Source organism: Megascapheus bottae, chromosome X (assembly GCF_031878675.1).
Source record: "Megascapheus bottae isolate mThoBot1 chromosome X, mThoBot2.hap1, whole genome shotgun sequence".
NCBI lineage: Eukaryota > Metazoa > Chordata > Mammalia > Rodentia > Geomyidae > Megascapheus > Megascapheus bottae.
In genome coordinates, this window is record NC_143547.1 from 28837525 (window position 1) to 28856143 (window position 18619).

The window sequence follows — 18619 nt, forward strand, 5'->3', positions numbered from 1 at the left end:
GGGGTTTGGAGGGTTGGGTTCCTGAATGCACCATAATCGCTGTATGAAATATTAAAAAGTCTAAAGTGAAAAGTCTTGATTGCAAATCCCTATGAAAATGAGGGGGCTCAAGCTGGGATGATTACTGGCCTTTGTGAATTCACATCTGAACCCCATTGTCTAGAATAGAATTGAGAGTGTACCGGAGACATAGTAGAATTCTGAAGAGGGCCCCTGAGGGGGTTTGTACACGGGATGGTAAAACATCAACTTCAAAGCAGTAGGCCAGGCTGGATAGTGTTAATAGGTTGAAACTCAAGCAGACAGTGATATGAGGAAGCCTGACAAGATGGAGGGTCAAAGGAAGAGGCTATTTGAAGGACAATGAAAGGCTTGACAGAAGCAAGGTAAGGGGTGAGGCAGAGAAGCCCCGTATGACCACTACACGTCTGACCCAGGCATTATGAAGAGGACCAGCTGGGAAGGGAACAAGGAGAGTTATTTTGGGGTTACTATATAGGTAAAGGAATATTCCTCCACTTGGGTTGGTACCAAGACTTATACTGGAGACCTCATGCTCATGCTTAGCTTTTTCATTCATAACTGATGCACTGTCACATGAGCCATGCCTTTGTCCAGCATTTTGCTGGGTTAGAGATTTAGATTCAGACTTTTCTGCCCACATTGGTTTTGAACCTTGATCTTATCTAGCCTGCTGATTAGGATTACAAGTGTGAACAGCCATTGCCCTTTACTAGGTATCCTTTGATACATCAGGTCTAGGAGTGAGGCCATAGATAGAGCTCAAAGTTTGGATTATTGATGTCCAAGAAGAAATGGAAACTGGGTATAGTGAGATACACCTGGGAAGGATGCAATGGTTTGTGAGAGGGCAGAAGTCAAATAGCATTTGCCTTCAGGTATGAGCATAGTAAAGGTTTTAATGCCTTCACTTGTAAATTCTAGTCCTATAGCACCATCTTGGGCAAAGCCAGGAATAGAAAAGGTGAAATGGGGGCTGGAAGCGTAGCCTAGTGGTAGAGTGCTCACCTAGCATGCACAAAGCCCTAGGTTTGATTCCTCAGTACCACATACACAGAAAAAGCCGGAAGTGGCACTGTGGCTCAAGTGGCAGAGCACTAGTCTTCAGAAGTAAAAAAAGTCCAAGGACAGTGCCCAGGCCCGGAGTCAAGCCCCAGGACTGGCAAAAAAAAAAGGTGGGATGGACAGAGCCAGGAAAATGCAAGTAATAGAATGTCTTAATTAAGTGCCTATTTACTAAGGCCTAGCAGTGATGGGCTCCGAGCCTCTAATCACTCCACTGTGTCCTTGTAAGCAATTTGATCAATCTCAAGTTGCAGTGTCATGGTGCCAAGACGGCCATCATGTCCCAGATATAGGAAAGCAATCTAGGGAAGCAGGATACTCCCTGTCTGTTCTCTGTACAGGGCTGGAACTAAAACATCTCAGTAGACTTCCTGTCATCCCTGGGTTATTCAGATGACATGATCACCTCTAGAAGCAAAAGAGGCTAGGAAGTTGATGCTGCAAAGGGACAAAATGGCTAAACCTCTGAGTCTACTTAGGAGGACTAGAATTCACTCGGCTACTATAGTTGTTGGTACAGGCAGAGATTGGTTTCAGTGATGAAGAAACTAAGACAAGGGGCTGAGGAGGAGAGTCTGAGGTTTGAGGGACAGTCTGCAGAGGCAAGCAAGAAGGGGAAACTGATTCAGGAGCTAGCTATCTGCCATGTGCCAGATTCAATTCAAATGGCACATTTGGAGGGCAGAATCTACAAGTAGAAGGGGAGCTTCCTTTTCTCCCTCAGAGTTTATATAACCAAATTGTGGCCATTTGTGCCAGGACTGAGTTAAGGGTCGATATACTCAGGAGGCAGAAGGTCAAGATCTGAGGATTAAGGTTTGAAGCCAGACTGGGCAGGAAAGTCCATGAGATTCATCTTCAATGAACTACCAACAAAAGCGGAAGTGGATCTGTGGCTCACGTGCAAGAGCACTAGCCTTGAGCAAAAGACTCAGCAACAGTGCCCACGTCCTGAGTTCAAGCCCCAGGACTGGAACATATACATACACGAAATATATACTGTTTGCCACCCCCCCAGATGAGCTGAAAATAGGTCATATGAGTGAGGAAGGTTGAAATTACAATATGGACAGGCCTGTATTCACATAGGCCTGGGGGTATAGAAAGGTAAAGTGTGTTGGCTCTAGGAACTGTGTGATAATAGTGAAGGATGTCACTGAAACAACCTCCAAAACATGACAAGCCTGCCCTTGGCAGTTTGTGGAATAGGCAGCTACATAGCAGGAGCCAGAGAAATTTAAATCCTCACTAACTGGTATGTCTGGGAGCCATAGCAGAGTAAAGGGTAACAGCCTAGTAGGGTGGGTCTCACCAGAAACAACACACCCCAGGGAATATTAGGTAATGCCAAAGACATTTGGTTCTGTGGGGTGGGCCACATGAGTATAATAATAGAAGCCAAGATACACCATAATGGCTTTCAGAGTTCCTCACAGTGAAATGATTAATAGTGCTGAGGTTAAGAAAGCCTGGCCTGGGGCCAGGATTGTGGTCTAGTAGTAGAGTGCTTGCCTAGCATACATGAAACTCTGAGTTTGATTCTTTGGTAGCATATACACAGAAAAAGCCGGTGCTGTGGGGCTGAAGTGGTAGGCCTTGAGAAAGCTCAAGGACAATGCCCAGGCCATAAGTTCAAGCCCTGCACTGGCAAAAAAAAAGCCTTGCCTGGTACATTGGTTCTCAAACATTGCTTTCAGGATCTCTTTATATTCTTAAAGAGTTGAGAACTCAGGCCAGGAGTTTGGCCTAGGGGTAGAGTGCTTGCCTAGCATGCACGAAGACTGAGGTTCAATTCCTTGGTACCACATACATAGAAAAAAGCCAGAAGTAGTGCTGTGGCTCAAATGGTAGAGTTCTAGCCTTGGAAAAGCCCAAGGATAGTGCTCAGGCCCTGAGCTCAAGGTCCAGGACTGGGAAAAGAGAGAGAGAGAGAGAGAGAGAGAGAGAGTTGAGAACTTTCTCCCCTCCCCCCTTCCTCCAAAAGCATTTGCTTGTCAAGATAATTCTACCACTTATACATGAGAGAATGAGAGTGAAAAACAATTATGAAGCCTGGCATGGACACGCCGGGACTAGCTTGAGATTCTCCTGTGTGGTGTGTGAGGTCATAATTTTGGAACCAAATTTGCTGAGTTGGAAGCACAGCTCTGGCACATACCAGCTGAGGGACAACTGGGATAGCATTTCTGGCCCTCTGATTCTCCCACAGCTGCTCAAGGGTGCTAAGGATAGTGCCTGAGACTATTTAAGTTCAATAAAGTACTTACACTACAAGTTACTGCTGCAAGTCCAGCAAACACAGGGTTGGGGGCTGATTTGCCTTGATCACGATTTTGTCTAAGAAATGAATCCAGGGGCTGGGAGCATGGCCTAGTGGTAGAGTGCTCACCTAACGTGCAGGAAGCTCAGGGCTCGATTCCTCGGTGTCATATACTCAGAAAAAGCCAAAAGTGGTGCTGCGGCTTAAGTGGAAGCCTTGAGTGTCCAAGGACAGTGCACAGGCCCTGAGTTCAAGCCCCAGGACTGGCAAAAAAAAAGAAAAAGAAAAAGAAATGAATGTAGATCATGAAGGTATCAATAGCCTGCAAGCCTATCGGGATCTGGAGGTGGAGACTTTTTTATACTGGGGTTGGATGAGAAGGGTTGTGCAATGAAAGGAGAACACTCTGATCAGGACAACAAAAATTCCCAGGGTAGGGGTCTGCAGTTTTCAGCAAAGTATCGGGCAGGGAAGACAGCACTACCCAACAAGTCCTTACTCACCTAGAAAAATCTCAGCCTATGCCTTCCACACAACCTTCTGCCCTAACTCAACATAGCGTTATTATCCCACAGGCATTATTATCTTTTTTAGTTTGCAAGGGGAGGTTTTTCACCCGGTCTCTTGCTCTCAGAGATCACAGCCCACCGATTGACACCCACCTAGCTCGTGGACAGAGAATAGGGCCCGTTCCAAGATGGCAGTAGCCCCCTGGCCATTTGGGGGGCTCTGCTTCCGTTTCCGGGACAGAATCCGGAAGTAGCGGTTGAGGGTCCTCTTCCCATCTTCAGTTGCGTTGGCAGTTAGAGGACGACGGACGGCGATGGCGGCGGTCGCAGCGGAGCCAGCTGCAGATGCCGTCGCGGCGGCCGCTGAGGATAGAGAGCCACAACGCGAGGCAAAACCTGGCCTGGACGACCAGTGGCACCAAATCGAGAATGCCGAGAGTGGACGAGAGCGTCCACTGCAAGCCGGCGAAAGCTGGTGAGGCTTGGGCTTCAGCGAAACCTTGGTTGAGGGGACGGTGGGGGCGTTAGTAAACCCCGGGGACTAGAAGCCCACGTCTGTGGAAGAAGCGCTGCGGGGGCGGGGGATGGGCGGGTGGGACCCTGGGCGAGAAGAGCGGGCCAGTGCTTGTGAATGAATCGCAACGTCTGGGAAAGAGGCGGGGCCTTTATTGGTGTGCAGTCTTACTCCTGAGAACAAAATGTCTTTTTTGTTTTTGTTTTTGTTGGTTTTTTTTTTTTTTTTTTTTTTTTGGTTGTGATGGAGGCGGGGCCGCGTCTGGGAACCTGCTGCCTGAGAAGGAAGGCAGGCTCTGCCATGTAAGGCTCTGGGGAGGTGTGGGAAGCTTGGCCTGGTCTGTAAGGGGGAAATTAGCGTCGATTACTAGGAGTGGCCTGCGAGCGTGGCTAGCCGCCTGGTGTTAGCTGAAGAGCAGCCTCATAGCCCTTGTGGTTGTGGGTGAGGTGGAGGGAGCTGGAACTTACTGGTGGCTGGGGCCTGGGAACAAGAGACTAAGCCAGTGACACAGGAGGGGCGTGGTCTGGTGCGGAGAGAAGAAAGTGAAGGGGAGGTGGTGCCTAAGGCAGAAAATGGCGCCTGAAGTGAGGGAAATTTTGTGCGGTTTTTTTTCTTTTCTTTTTTTTTTTTTTCTTTTTTAAATTTTGGTGAAAGCCCTCTTTCTAGTCTAGATCGGGAAAAACTGCAGGAGATGAGTACAGGAGGGCTCTCTGATTTAATTTTTTCTTATGTTCTGGCACTTTTATTTTCAGGAGAAAATCGTTTCTTTAAAAATACAGTCTGCATCTTGATAAATCATCTTATTTTTACTGATTTCTTGCTAACCAAAATTGCTTCTTGAAATTTACTGCTTCCGGGTTCATTTGATTTCTTGTCAATTGCGTCTTTTTAAATTGTGAAATATTTAAGAGCTGTGTCAATTTTACACAGCCCAAGTTGATGGACATCATACTTAAGTAAGTGATTTGTACTCTTCAAAACTGTCAAGGTCGTGAAAGACAAAGACCGAAGAACTATTCCAAATAATTCCTGTGATGAATTAATGCAGTTTAACAAGTTTGATAACTAAATGCAACATGTGATCCTCGATTGGATCCTGGAACAGGAAAAGAATAAATTATTTTAAAAATCAGGGGTTTTCTCATTTTGTTTTCATTTTAAAGTTCCATGGGAAAAATCGGTAAGGTTTCACTAAAGCCAATACATAAAATATTATTACTGAAAATTCCTTGATTATGATCATTGTGTTGTGATGATAAAAGAATATTCTTGGCTTGGAGAAATACTGAAATTTTAGAGAAAAGGACTCATCATGTAAGCAACCTATTCTTAAAAGGTTAAAAAATTAGCATCTGTTAAATTGCATGAATTGGGGAGATGTTGATCAAAAGATGTAAATTTTGGGTTAGACAAGAACAAATTTAGGTGACCCATTGTATAAGATGGTGATTATAGTTAATGGCAATCTATTGTATACTTGCAAATTGCTAAAAATAGATTTTTACATGTACTTTACAAATTAGAGATGTGACACAATGGATGTTAATTAGCTTAGTAATTTCATAATGTATACATGTATCGAAACATGCTGTATACCATAAATGAACACAATTTTTGTGCCTTAAAAATAAATAAAAATACCAAAAAGATGCATATGAAGAAACAACGGTTGAGCAAATGGATAAAACATTAGATTTGGGTAATCTGAATAAGGGCATATGGGGAAATCTTTGTATTATTTTTTGCCATTTTCATGAGTTTATTTCAAGTAAAAACAAGTGACAAAATAAAAATGTATGAATTCACCCAGGTTAAAAAAATTCAGAACTTTACCTTAAGAAATCCTTCAGTGCCCCTCCCAGATAGTCATTCCCTTCCCTGCTCCTGAAGAAACATATCCTAAATTTTGAATTAACATTTAATGTTTTACCACCGCTGTATGCGTCCCTAAATAGTGTTTGCCATCTCCAATTTCCCTTTACGTATATGAAGTGTATATATATATATATATATATGAAACTATACTTCATATATGAAATACTGGATGCATACTGTGAGCCCTTCTCATTTATCAGGTGGCACATGGTATCCAAATGATTTGGTTTGTGATGTGAACGTTGATCACTCAGTCACGATTGTGTTTGCCAGGTTTCTCTCAGCTACCAGAGTACCATTTTTCCCTTTATAGAAGCAGTATTACTTTTTTTAAGACATATCCATTGTCCCCTAAAATATCATGCCAGCTTCCCATAGTGTGCAGTATAAATGCTGCAATCTTTACAGTTTCCTGCAGGGCTTTATGAGGCTGGTCCTCTGCTTATATTCTGATTTCTTCTGGAATTTCCTGATTACACACATCTTCCCTCTCCATCTTAGACCACCCATATTGGCTCTCGTCTTGTAGCCTTTTCCAGAGAGCTTTGCTCATATTTCAGAGTTCTTTTTAATAATAATACCAGTAAAATGTGTATGCTTGTTACTGGGGAGACAAGTTGAGATACCCCAAATATGGAATAGAAAACCGATGTGTGGGGCCGGGAGTTTGGCCTAGTGGTTAAAGTGCTTGCCTAGCATGCATGAAGACCCGGGTTCGATTCCTCGGTACCACATACATAGAAAAAAGCCAGAAGTGGTGCTGAGGCTCAAGTGGTAGAGCTCTAGCCTTGAGAAAGTCCAAGGACAGTGCTCAGGCCCTGAGCTCAAGCCCAGGACTGGCAAAAAAAAAAAAAAAAGAAAACCGATGTGTTTCTCTATCATTACATCATAGCTGTCCAGCCAGAAAGAGAAAAACCTAAATCTATAATGAAAATAAACAATAACCAGAATTTGATAGCCCATTTGGACATGATCAGAAGGGCTTCAAGGTTTTCATCCTTACCCCTTCCCATCTTTATACTCCTTCATAATTGTGTCATTATTAGATAGGACATGAAATTCTGCCATTCTTATCAGTACCCCCCTGAAAAGTACTAGTACTGGGTTTCCTTTTGGAGTGATAAAAATGTTTCAGAACTAGGTAGAGTGGTGGTTGCAACAGCCTTGTGAATGTAATAAATACCATTGAATTGTTCACTTTAAAATGGGTTAATTTTATGTTACATGAATTTTACTTCATTAAAAAAATTACCACACCACTGTTGATTCAGTATTGAAACCCGTTTGTCTCTGCTATGGGTATTTAAAAAAAACATGTTTTGCTGATTGCCACCTTTTTAGGTAAGATCAAAGCAGCTGGAGGTTTTTAGTCCTCCATTTTGGGTGGGTTTGCTGCATCTGTCAGGAAATGATTTGTTTATAACATATTTTGATGTCATGAACTAACCTTTGTTTCAGTATTAATATTTGCATCTCTTTTCTTACCAGCTGGCAGATCTAAACATGGGCAATTAATTTGGTCTGAATTGATTTAATTTCTGAGAAAAGTTTATATCTTAAGGGTAAATGCAGACTTTTCTTTTTGGCAATGAACTCTGTGCAGTGAAATCGGGGCAGGTCTTTGCAGGATGTGGACACCTTCCTAACAGGTAAACCTTCACAGCACTCTCAGTGTTCAGGTAAAGGAAGGAGGGTGGCTGGGTTCAGAGTAAAGTACCAACCTGAGGAAGATGTATGAAGGGAAACCCACAGTTTCATAGGAGGTTCAGCCAGGAAATATTGAGGAAACATATTGAGAATAGCAAAACTTAAGTCTCTGTGGTTGACAAATTAATCTGAGAAGATAATCCTTTTTGATATATAATTTAAAAACAATATTTAAAAAAAATAGTCCAGACACCAGTAGCTCATGCCTGTAATTCTAACTACGTAGGTGGCTGAGATCTGAGTATTGTGATTCAAAGCCAGCCCAGGCAGGAAAGTCCACAAGACTCTCATCTCCAGTTAACCAACAGAAAACTGGAAGTGGTGCTGTGGCTCAATGTAGTAGAATGCTGGCCTTGGGCTGAAGAGCTCAGTGCCCAGGCCCAGAGTTCAAGCCCTATAACTAACCAAAACAAAAAAAGTAATTCTAGAGACTGAGATCTGAGGATCTTGGTTTGAAGCCATCCCTGGCAGGAATGTCCACGAGAGCTTATCTCCAGCAACTTATGAAAAAAAAAAGCTGGAGGTAGAACTGTGCCTCAAGTGGTAGAGCGCTAGCCTTGAACAAAAGAAGCTCAGGGACAGCATCCAGGCCCTGAGTTCCAAGCCCCAGCACCAGAAAAATGTTGGGATATGAAAGTTTTTATGAATTTTGGAAATTTTAAGATAAATAGAGGGATTGGAGGCATGTCTCAGTTGATAGAGTGCCAAACAATTAGTGAAAGCATCAGATACCATGTTTGAGTCCTGGTCTCAGACCTTAAAGAAAAAAAGTAGGCCAGGCATGGTGGCTCATGCCTGTAATCCTAGCTACTGGGGAGGGTAATATCTGAGGATCTTGGTTCAAAGCCAGTCTGGGCACTAAAGTCTGTGAGACTCTTATCTCCAATTAATCATCAAAAAACCAGAAATGGCACTGTGGCTCAAGGGGTAGCAGTAGCCTTGCCTTGAAGAGCTCAGGGACAATGCCCAGGCCCAGAGTTCAAGCCCCATGACCTACCAAAAAAAAACCAGAAAAAGTAAAGATAAATAGAACTATTCCTATTTTACTTAGGGGTGAAGGAACAATTTTTTTGTGGTCTGTGCCAAAGTTAGTTTAAGCATAAAAGAACATTTTAACTGCCACGGTTCTGAATTTTAGGAAAGACAAATAGAAAATACTAGACCCTCAAATAAGGTTGGGATCAGTGGGAGGGGGTTGAGCTAACAAAGGGTGTATGGATGGGTATGATTGAGATTGTTTCCATGTGGAAAAACAACAATGAAACTTGTTGAAATCGCTTTCAGAAGGTGGAGGAGATAAGGGAGTAATAAGAGGATGAGGTTGGGATACATTATATCCATGTGGTAATTGTTACAGTGTTTGCTAATAATTGTACAATGTATGTACAACTTGTTCAGCTAGTATCTTCTAATAAAAAGAATACTGAAAAGATATTAAAAAAGAAAAATAGTTACAGTCCATTTTGTGAAAATACACTGATACATAAGACATGAGATTTTTGTTGTTGTCAATACAGGGTTTGAACTCTGCCTCTTACCTGTTCGGCTTGCTGGTGCTTAACCTTGATGCTTCTCTAGATTTCATCCTCCTGAGTAGCTAGGATTACAGACATAATCCGCTGGTACCTAGCTAAGAGTTTGTTTAAGCAACAAATTCAGATGGTTGTTTTTGAAAGCAAGAGGTAACTTGGAAACTTGCACCTGTAATTCTTTGCTATTTGGGAGACTAGGATTGGGAGGATTGAGGTTTCAGGTCAGCCTAGGCAAAAAAAAGTTAATGAGACTCCCGTGTCAACCACCACAACAAAAATACTAGCAGTGCTGGTACATGTCTGTCATCCCAGCTACAGTGGGGAGGTATAAATACGATCATGGTCCATGCTGGTCTGGGCAAAAAGTGAGATTATCTCAAAAATAACTAGAAAAAAAACTAGAATAAAGAAGGGCTGAAGATAATGGGTCAAACAATAGGGCACTGCCTATCAAGTGGGAAGCCCTGAGTTCAAATCCCAATACACCAAGAGTTAATAATGATTTGTTGACAAAAAGGAATTTCTAACGGGGGTCTATATGAAGTATATTTTATAGTAATAAACTTGGTAGAACAATGTTGTATTACATTCACTGTCTGAATAAACTTATCACTTTAACAAGCAGAAAATCTTATTTCTTACCTTATAGCCATATTTGTTCTACTTTTCCATAATTATAAACTTTTATATGAATTATTAACCAAAATAACCAACTTTCTTTTCTCCAGACGTGAGAAGACTAGAGGACAGAAGATAATCGTATAGTAATGTTTTTCATAAGCATGTATTTCATATACTAATAAACAAGTAACTTGAGCCAGGGCCAGGGGGGTGGCATAGTGGTAGAGTGCTTGCCTAGTATTCACAAAGCCCTGTGTTCGATTCTTTGGTACCAAAAACACAAAAAAAGCTGGTAATGATGCTGTGGCTCAGGTGGCACAGCAGTAGCCTTGAGCAAAAAGTGTCCAAGGACAGTGCCCAGGCCCTGAGTTCAAGCCCCAGGGCTAGTATAAAAGAAAAAAGTAACATGAGCCACTTTCTATGAATGAGTAACAAATAATAAGAAAGTTAAAATTCAAAAGATAAAGTTTAAGGTAGAATCCTTCCAAAATTGAATACCTGGGAAAATATGAGTGTTCTTGAAACAGTAACACTTTTGCCATGCCTTCCACCTGGCTTGACAGATTGTGGTGTGTACTGATTTCTGAGTTACAGTGATTTGGTTTTTTTTTTAAGTGTATTTGAATTGAATAAATATAATAATGTTTTGTGAAAATTTGAATGAAACTTGAAATCTTTATTAAGCCTATAAAAATTCAGGTTGTTAAGCCAGATACTGGTGGGTCATTCCTATAATCCTAGGTACTCAAGAGGCTGAAATCTGGGCTGGGAATGTGGTTCAGTGGTAGAGTGCTTGCCTAGCATATATGAAGACCAGGTCCCATTCCTCAGTACCACATAAATAGAAAAAGCCAGAAGTGGTGCTGTGACTCAAGTGGTAGAGTGCTAGCCTTGAGCTCAGGGACAGTGCCTAGGCCCTGAGTTTAAGCCCCAAGACTGGCAAAAAAAGCAGCAGCAGCTCAGGAATAGTTCCTAGGCCCTGGGTTCAAGCCCCAGGACTGGCAAAAGAGGTTGAGATCTAAGGATCATAGTTTGAAGCCAGCCCAGCCAGAAGTCTTTGATTTTTAATAATTTGTTTCCTTCTACTGGATTTGGGATTGGTTTGTTGCTCTTTTTCCAAGAGCTTAAGGTGCACAATCAAAACTTTTTTTTTTGCCAGTCTTGGAGCTTGAACTCTGTCTCTTTGAATGTACCACTAACTGTAAACTAGCTTTATAGACTGTCCTTGGATCCTTTTTGAACAAGGCTAGCTTTCTGCCACTTGAGCCACAGAGCCACTTCCAAGTCTTTGAGACTCTTCTCTCCAGTTAACCATCAATTGCTGGAATCGGAGCTATGGATTAAGTGATTGAAATACCAGCCTTAAGTGAAAAATGTCAAAGGAGAACTGGAGGTACTGAGTTCAAATCCTAGTGCCAACACACGTACTCATGCACACACACACACATTGAGGTTGGAGGCTATGGGTGTAGCTCAGATGCAGAATGCTGGCCTAGCATGTATAAGGTTCTGGATTCCATCCGCAGCAATAGAAGGTTGAGCTTCATAGCATTAACTGCAAATTACAAGTATTCAACTGTGCTATACCTGTAAAGAGTTTTTTTTTTCAGATTGGATCCAGATATGGAAGTCTTGCTACCAGGTGAACTTTATGCTAGTTTTCATCTGCCCTTAGGTTGAGCAGTGTCTCTTTGAAAGTACCACTAACTGTAAACTAGCTTCATAGACTGACTATATAGAGACAAGTAAAGCCAGGCATGGGGGATGAAGGTGTGTGACAGGGTAGGTGGAGGAGGAGGGGGTTTGTAGCATGAACCACCAGACAGGAGACCATATCCTGGTATAAGATCAGGCAGGGTTTGTGCACCAAAAATAAAAACAGAAACAAAAACAAAAAGGTCGGTTCTACAGAATATGTGCCCACTTGTGTGACTCACTATTCCAAGGTTGTTTTAGCCCTCCATCTCCCAATATCTCTAGCCTTTTTACGAACAAGGGAAAATTGGCATATTAATGAATCGTATTGGATCTAGGGGTGTAGCACATGATTATCATATGAAAAGTCCTGAGTTTAATACCTGGTAATCCCTTACCCCCCACCAATCACATCTATGAGGCTAATTTGCTAGGAAAGCATCCAATAATATTAAAGCGTGTTTATTTGAGGCTGGTAATACATGTTTGTGTGTATTTGTTGTTTCTTTTTCTTTTTAAGACAGGGTCTTAATATGTAGCCCAAGCTGGCTCCAGTTCTCAGTCTTCCTACCTCATCCTCCTGAGTGTTGGGATTATGGCTGTATACCAAAATGCCTGGCTAGAGGCTATTAAATATTTGGGGTGGGGGAAAAAACCCTTTATGTGTCAAAAATTTATATGCCTGATGGCTTATGCCTGTAATTCTAGCTGCTCAGGAGGCTGAGATCTGAGAATTGTGGTTCAAAACCAGATTGGGCAAAAAGTCTGTGGGACTCATCTCTAATTACCAAGAAAAAGCCAGGGTGGTGCTATGGCTCAAGTGGTCGAGCACTAGCCTTAAACAAAAAAAGTCAAGGAATAGCACCTAAACCCTGAATGCAGGCCCCATTACTGGCACCAAATAAACAAACAAAAATTGATTTAAAGCCAAAATAATCATTACTCATTGAATCACTATAAATGTTTTGAATTATAATGTATCCCACAATTATATAAAGCTATCCCTTTTTTGTGGGTCAAGGGTTTGAACTCTGGGCATGGGCTACCTTCCCTATCCCAGGAGCCACAACCCCACTTCTTTTTTTATTTATCTTATTTTATTTCTTCTTCTTCTTATTTTTTATTTTGTTGCCAGTTCTGGGCTTGAGCTCAGGGCCTGAGCACTGTCCTTGGACTTTCTCAAGGCTAGAGCTCTACCTCTTGAGCCTCAGCAACACTTCCAGCTTTTTTCTATGTATGTGGTACTGAAGAACCGAGCCTGGGTCTTCATGTATGCTAGGCAAGCACTCTACCACTAGGCCAAACTCCCGGCCTTATCTTATTGATTGATTGATTGATTTGTGGATCATGGGGCTTGAATTCTACCTGGCCTCTGTCCTTGAGCACTTCAGCTCAAGGCTACTGCCCTACCCTTGAGCCAAGCCTCACTTCCCATTTTCTAGAGGTTAATTGGAGATAAGAGTCTCAGGTCCTTTTGTGTCCCTGCTGGCTTTGAACATACATCTCAGCTTCCTGAGTAGTTAGGATTACAGGCTGAGCCACCATGCCCACCTTTTTTTTTCTATGTATATGGTACCAAGGAATCGAACCCAGGGTTTCATGCATGCTAGGCAAGCACTCTACCACTAGGCCACGCCATACTCTTGGCCCACTTCTTGTTTCTTAGTGATTAATTGGCAATAAGAGTCTCATGTTCTTTAGTGGCTTTGAACTTAAATCCTCAGATCTCAGCTTCCTGAGTAGCTAGGATTACAGGCATGAGCCACCAGGCCTGGCCAAGATATTCCATTTTTAAGGTTAGAAAAGAACAGTTGCTATGATTTTCTATATATAAATGTAATAAAAGTTCATTTTTCTCTAGTAAAACAGCCAAAACTGATGAAAAAACAAAACTGATGAGCAATGGTAATATTCCATTTTTGGAGGAAAACCTTAGAACTGTGTTTGGCATTTTTAATTTTTTTCACTTTCTGAAAATCTAGAATTTCAAAATTTATGCAATTCATTTTATTTTTGAGATAGAGTTTTGCTCTGTAGCCCAGGCTGTCCTGGAGCTCAAGGTGTTCCTATATCAGGCCACCCAAGTGTTGGAATTACAGACATGTACTACCAAGCCCACCTTATCAAATCCATTTCTTTTTTCTTTTTTTTCTTTTTTTTTTTTGCCAGTCCTGGGCTTGAGCTCAGGGCCTGAGCACTGTCCTTGGACTTTCTCAAGGCTAGAGCTCTACCACTTGAGCCTCAGCACCACTTCTGGCTTTTTTCTATGTATGTGGTACCAAGGAATCGAACCCGGGTCTTCATGCATGTTAGGCAAGCACTTTAACCACTAGGCCAAACTCCCGGCCCCCCATTTCTTTTTTCTTTTTCTTTTTTTTCCAGTCCTGGAGTTGAACTCAGGGCCTCGGCACTGTCACCAGTTCCAGCTTTTTCTTTGTATGTAGTAGTACGGAGGAATCCAACCTGGTTCTTCATGCACGCTAGGCAAGCACTCTACCACTAGGCCAAACTCCTGGCCCATCAAATCCATTTCTTAATGGAAGAACTTTGTTTCTGTTGATCCGACCTTTGAAAAATCAGTGTACATACAACAAGTAGCTAGGTCTGAGGATGTAGCTCAATTATAATGTGTTTGCTTATTAACATGCACAAGGCCCTTGGGTCTATCCCCAGTATTACCAAAACAGATAGATACAATGTTAGCTGTAAGTCATATTGGCTAAAAAGTTTGCACCTAATTTAACTATTATCCTACAGACAAGTAGAAATCAATTCTATAATAAAACCTAATTTCCTAGTACTGTGGAATTATTTTGTTTGCCATTACCAAGAAAATTTTCAGTCCTTCCTGACACAGATGAGATTTTGCTATGTAGCTCAAATTCAAATCATCTTCCTGCCTCAATCTCCCAAATGCTGGAATGACATTCACAACCCAAGCCTGGTTTACATTTTCCATCCTCAATCCAGTATCAGTATCCTAAGAAGATAAGTCATCTAGGTACTGGGAACGTGACCTAGAGTGCTTGCCTAGTATGTACGAAGCTCTGGGTTCGATTCCTTGGTACCACATATACAGAAAAAGCTGAAAGTGGTGCTGTGACTCAAGTGGTAGAAGGTTAACCTTGAGGCAGCTCAAGGACAGTGCCCAGGCCCTGAGTTCAAGCTCCAGAACTGGAAAAAATAAAGATAGATCATCTAATATGCAAATCTCAGTTTCAATGAATAAATTTTTTTGCTTGTATATGTTGTTGCAACTTCTCATGTTGGATTATAATGAGCTGATCACTTAAGTCTGCTAACAAAGAGAAGCTGCAAAACACCCCCTTCCCCCTACCTCCCCCACCCCTCCCCAGATAACCATGTTATACTCTTGTTGCCTGTCTGGGTCCCAGGTTCCTTGTGAAGCAGCACTGGTATAAACAGTGGGAGGTGTACGTGCAAGGAGGGGACCAGGACGCCAGCACCTTTCCTGGCTGCATCAACAATGCTGAGCTCTTTGAAGGTACTAGGCCTCTGCCTCCCACCCCCCATCAGCCTTGCCCTGGAGTTCCTATCTCCTCAGTCTACAAATGACCAAAAGCCCAAGTTATTGATTTCTGCTCTGCCTCCTCCCCCCAACACTGCAGATCAGATAAACTGGCGCCTCAAGGAGGGCCTGGTGGAAGGCAAGGATTATGTGCTGCTCCCAGCAGCTGCGTGGCATTACCTGGTCAGCTGGTATGGTCTAGAGCATGGCCAGCCACCCATTGAGCGCAAGGTACATGAGAGAGGAGGGTGCTGGGGTTGGGTAGAGTCGCTGGGCTTGTAGGCTTGGAATATAAGTATCTAAGTGAGTAGGGTGGACATGTCTGTGTGTGTATGCTCCTCTCCTCTCACAGGTCATAAAGCTGCCCAGTCTCCAGAAAGTGGAAGTGTACCTAGTAGAGCTGCTGCTGGTCCAGCACACTGATATGGACACAATTCTCACTGCTCAATTCAGCCACACTGATACTCTGGGTGAGTGTGAGGATCATGAGATCCTCACAAATCATAGTCCAGTGACATGAGGATGTGTGGGGGTTAGGCTGGGACCCTCTGAGAAGAACATCAGTCAGACTGGAGAACCAAGAAGGTGATGGCCAAAGGTTTTAAGGGTATGTGAGCTGCATTCCAGTAGCTTGTATGAAGGAGGGGGGTGGGTCCTCAAGTCCTGAGTGTGGATTAGTTTTGATTTTTTTTTGCCAGTCTTTGGCTTGGGCTCAGGGCTTGAGCACTGTCCTTGGATTTTCTCAAGGCTAGCACTCTACCACTTGAGCCTCAGCACCACTTCTGGCTTTTTGCTATGTATGTGGTACCAAGGAATCAAACCCGGGTCTTCATGCATGCTAGGCAAGCACTCTACCACTAGGCCAAACTCCCGGCCCTAGTTTTGATTTTTTTTTAATTTTAAATAGATTTAATTATTTATTGCCAGTCCTGGGGCTTGAACTCAGGTCCTGGGTGCTGTCTTTGTGTTTTCTCAAGGCTAGTGTTCTACCACTTGAGCCACAGCACCACTTCCGGATTTTTCTCTGTGTGTGGTATCAAGGACTCAAACCCAGGACTTTGTGAATGGGAGGCAAGCACTCTACCACTAGGCCATACTCCCTCCCATCCCAGCGTGTGTGTGTGTGTGTGTGTGTGTGTGTGTGTGTGTGTGTGTGTGTGTTTCTGTCTGTCTCTCTCCCCTCTCTCCTCCTCCTCTCTCTCTTTCTCTCTCTCCCTCTCTCTCTCCCCCTCTCCCTCCCTCTCTCTCTCCTCTCTCCCTCCCCTCTCCCTCCCCCCCCTCTCTCTCTGTTGTGGCATTTTAATTCAACACCTAGGTGCTGTCCCTGAACTCTTTTGATCAAGACTAACACTACCACTTTGAGCCATGGCTCCACTTTCTGTGTTTTGCTAGTTAATTGAAGATAAGTCTCACAGACTTTTTTTTTTGCTGAGGCTGGCTTTGAACAGTGATCTCAGACTCCTGATAGTAGCTGGGATTACAGGCATGAGCCACTGGCACCCAGCTAGGTTAAGCTATTTTTTGTTGTTGTTGTTTTTGGTTATGGGATTTGAACTCAGGGCCTGGGTGCTATCCCTGAGCCTCTGTGCTCAAGGCTTGTGCTCTGCCACTTGATTCACAGCACCACTTCTGGTTTTTAAGCTGTATTTTTTTTGTCTTGTCTTTTTTGACACTGGGATCAAGCCCAGGTTATTGCACTTGGTAGGTAAGTGCTTTGTCACTGAACTACATATAGCCCCACTTCTGTTTTTTTGTTTGTTTTTGTTTTGCCAGTTGTGTGGCTTGAACTCAGGGCCCAGGCACTGTCCTTGGGAACTTTTTTTTAAACACACATTTACAGTATTTTTAGTTCATGTTTTTAAAAATAGCTAACAGACCATAATTCTTTTTTATTTTTTTTGTCAGTTATAGGGCTTGAACTCAGGGCCTGGATGCTATCCCTGAGCCTCTTCCTTGCTCAAGGCTAGCACTCTGCCACTTGAGCCACAGCACCACTTCTGGCTTTTTCTTTGTATGTGGTTCTGGGGAATCTAACCCAGGGCTTCATGCATGCTAGGCAAGTACACTACCACTAGGCCATGTTCCTGTCCCCCCCCCCTTTCTGGTTTTTGAGTGGTTAATTGAAGAGTCTCAGGGACTTTTCTGCCCAGGTTGGCTTTAAACTGCGATCCTCAGATCTCAGCCTCCTGAGTAGGTAGGACTACAGATGTGAGCCACTAGAGCCCAGGTTGGATTAGGCATTTTGACACGTATTTGAGGTTTTTGAGGACAGCTAGATTATTCTGCATCTTGGAAAATACTGTTTGTATTCTATCACCCTTCCCAGATGTAGTCTTGAGCACTGCTCGGGAGCATTTTCTGGTGGAGCCCCAGGAAGACACACGCCTTTGGATCAAGAACTCAGAGGGCTCTTTGGATCGGGTATACAACACACAGATCACACTGCTTGATGCTGCCATTGAGACTGGGCAGGTAAGAGTGCAAAACACTTTTGTTTGGTGCAAGTAGCTTGCCAGATGGATTCACCTGATAGCCCTGAAATTGAGGGAGGTCTGGGAATGCAGTAAGCCCTCTGCTCATGCTTTGCTTTCTCCTTTCTCTTTCTCCAACCCAGTTGGTCATCATGGAGACGCGAAACAAAGATGGCACTTGGCCCAGCACACAGCTGCGTGGCATGTGAGCCCTTGGGGTGTCTGGTGCAGAGTGGGGGCATCCCACAACAGGCAGACTGAACCTACAAGTACTGTTGCACCTGTGTGTAGTAGGCCCTCAGCTGATAGGGTTTCTCATCCAACCTCAGGAAGAACATGGCGGAAGAAGATGAAGACTTCCAGGGCCAGCCGGGCATCTGTGGCCTTACCAATCTGGGCAACACGTGCTTCATGAACTCGGCCCTGCAGGTTGGGCCATTAGAGCTATGTCTGGCACAGCCATGGGGTGGGGTTTCAAGAGCTGGGGGTTGGGGATAGAGCTAGGGGACGGGGGTGGGGGGATGACTACAAGACAAGCGGTCAAGTTGGATTTGAAGGCCCCATGAGTCTGAATTGACCTGCTCATATTTGCTTCTGGAGTTATCAACACCTTCTTCCTCCACCTGCTTCCTGCTTTCCCTTCTTTCCTTACCACCATGCTTTTCCTTCTCAGAGGTATTAACATCTTTCCTTGACTCTTCAGTTCTCATCCCCAACCCTTGGCTCCACTCCACTACCCTGTCTTTTCCTCCTCACTCTGCTTCGTTTTCTACATCCTCACTTGGACCACTTCTCTCCTTTCTTCTGCCTTTTTCTCACC

The 18619-nt window shown here is 43.3% G+C and overlaps 1 protein-coding gene across 1 annotated transcript in view; it reads left to right on the top strand.

Moving 5' to 3' along the window:
• The first annotated feature begins 228 nt into the window (after positions 1–228).
• Positions 229–18619, top strand: part of Usp11 (ubiquitin specific peptidase 11) — a 28159-nt gene continuing 9768 nt past the window's right edge. The window contains exons 1-8 of the mRNA XM_090325643.1: positions 229–386; positions 4138–4330; positions 15195–15304; positions 15429–15559; positions 15681–15798; positions 17655–17800; positions 17943–18004; positions 18129–18228. Of these exons, the coding sequence (XP_090181769.1) occupies positions 4170–4330; positions 15195–15304; positions 15429–15559; positions 15681–15798; positions 17655–17800; positions 17943–18004; positions 18129–18228 (828 nt within the window). The 5' untranslated portion in view covers positions 229–386; positions 4138–4169. The remainder of the gene's footprint in view (positions 387–4137; positions 4331–15194; positions 15305–15428; positions 15560–15680; positions 15799–17654; positions 17801–17942; positions 18005–18128; positions 18229–18619) is intronic.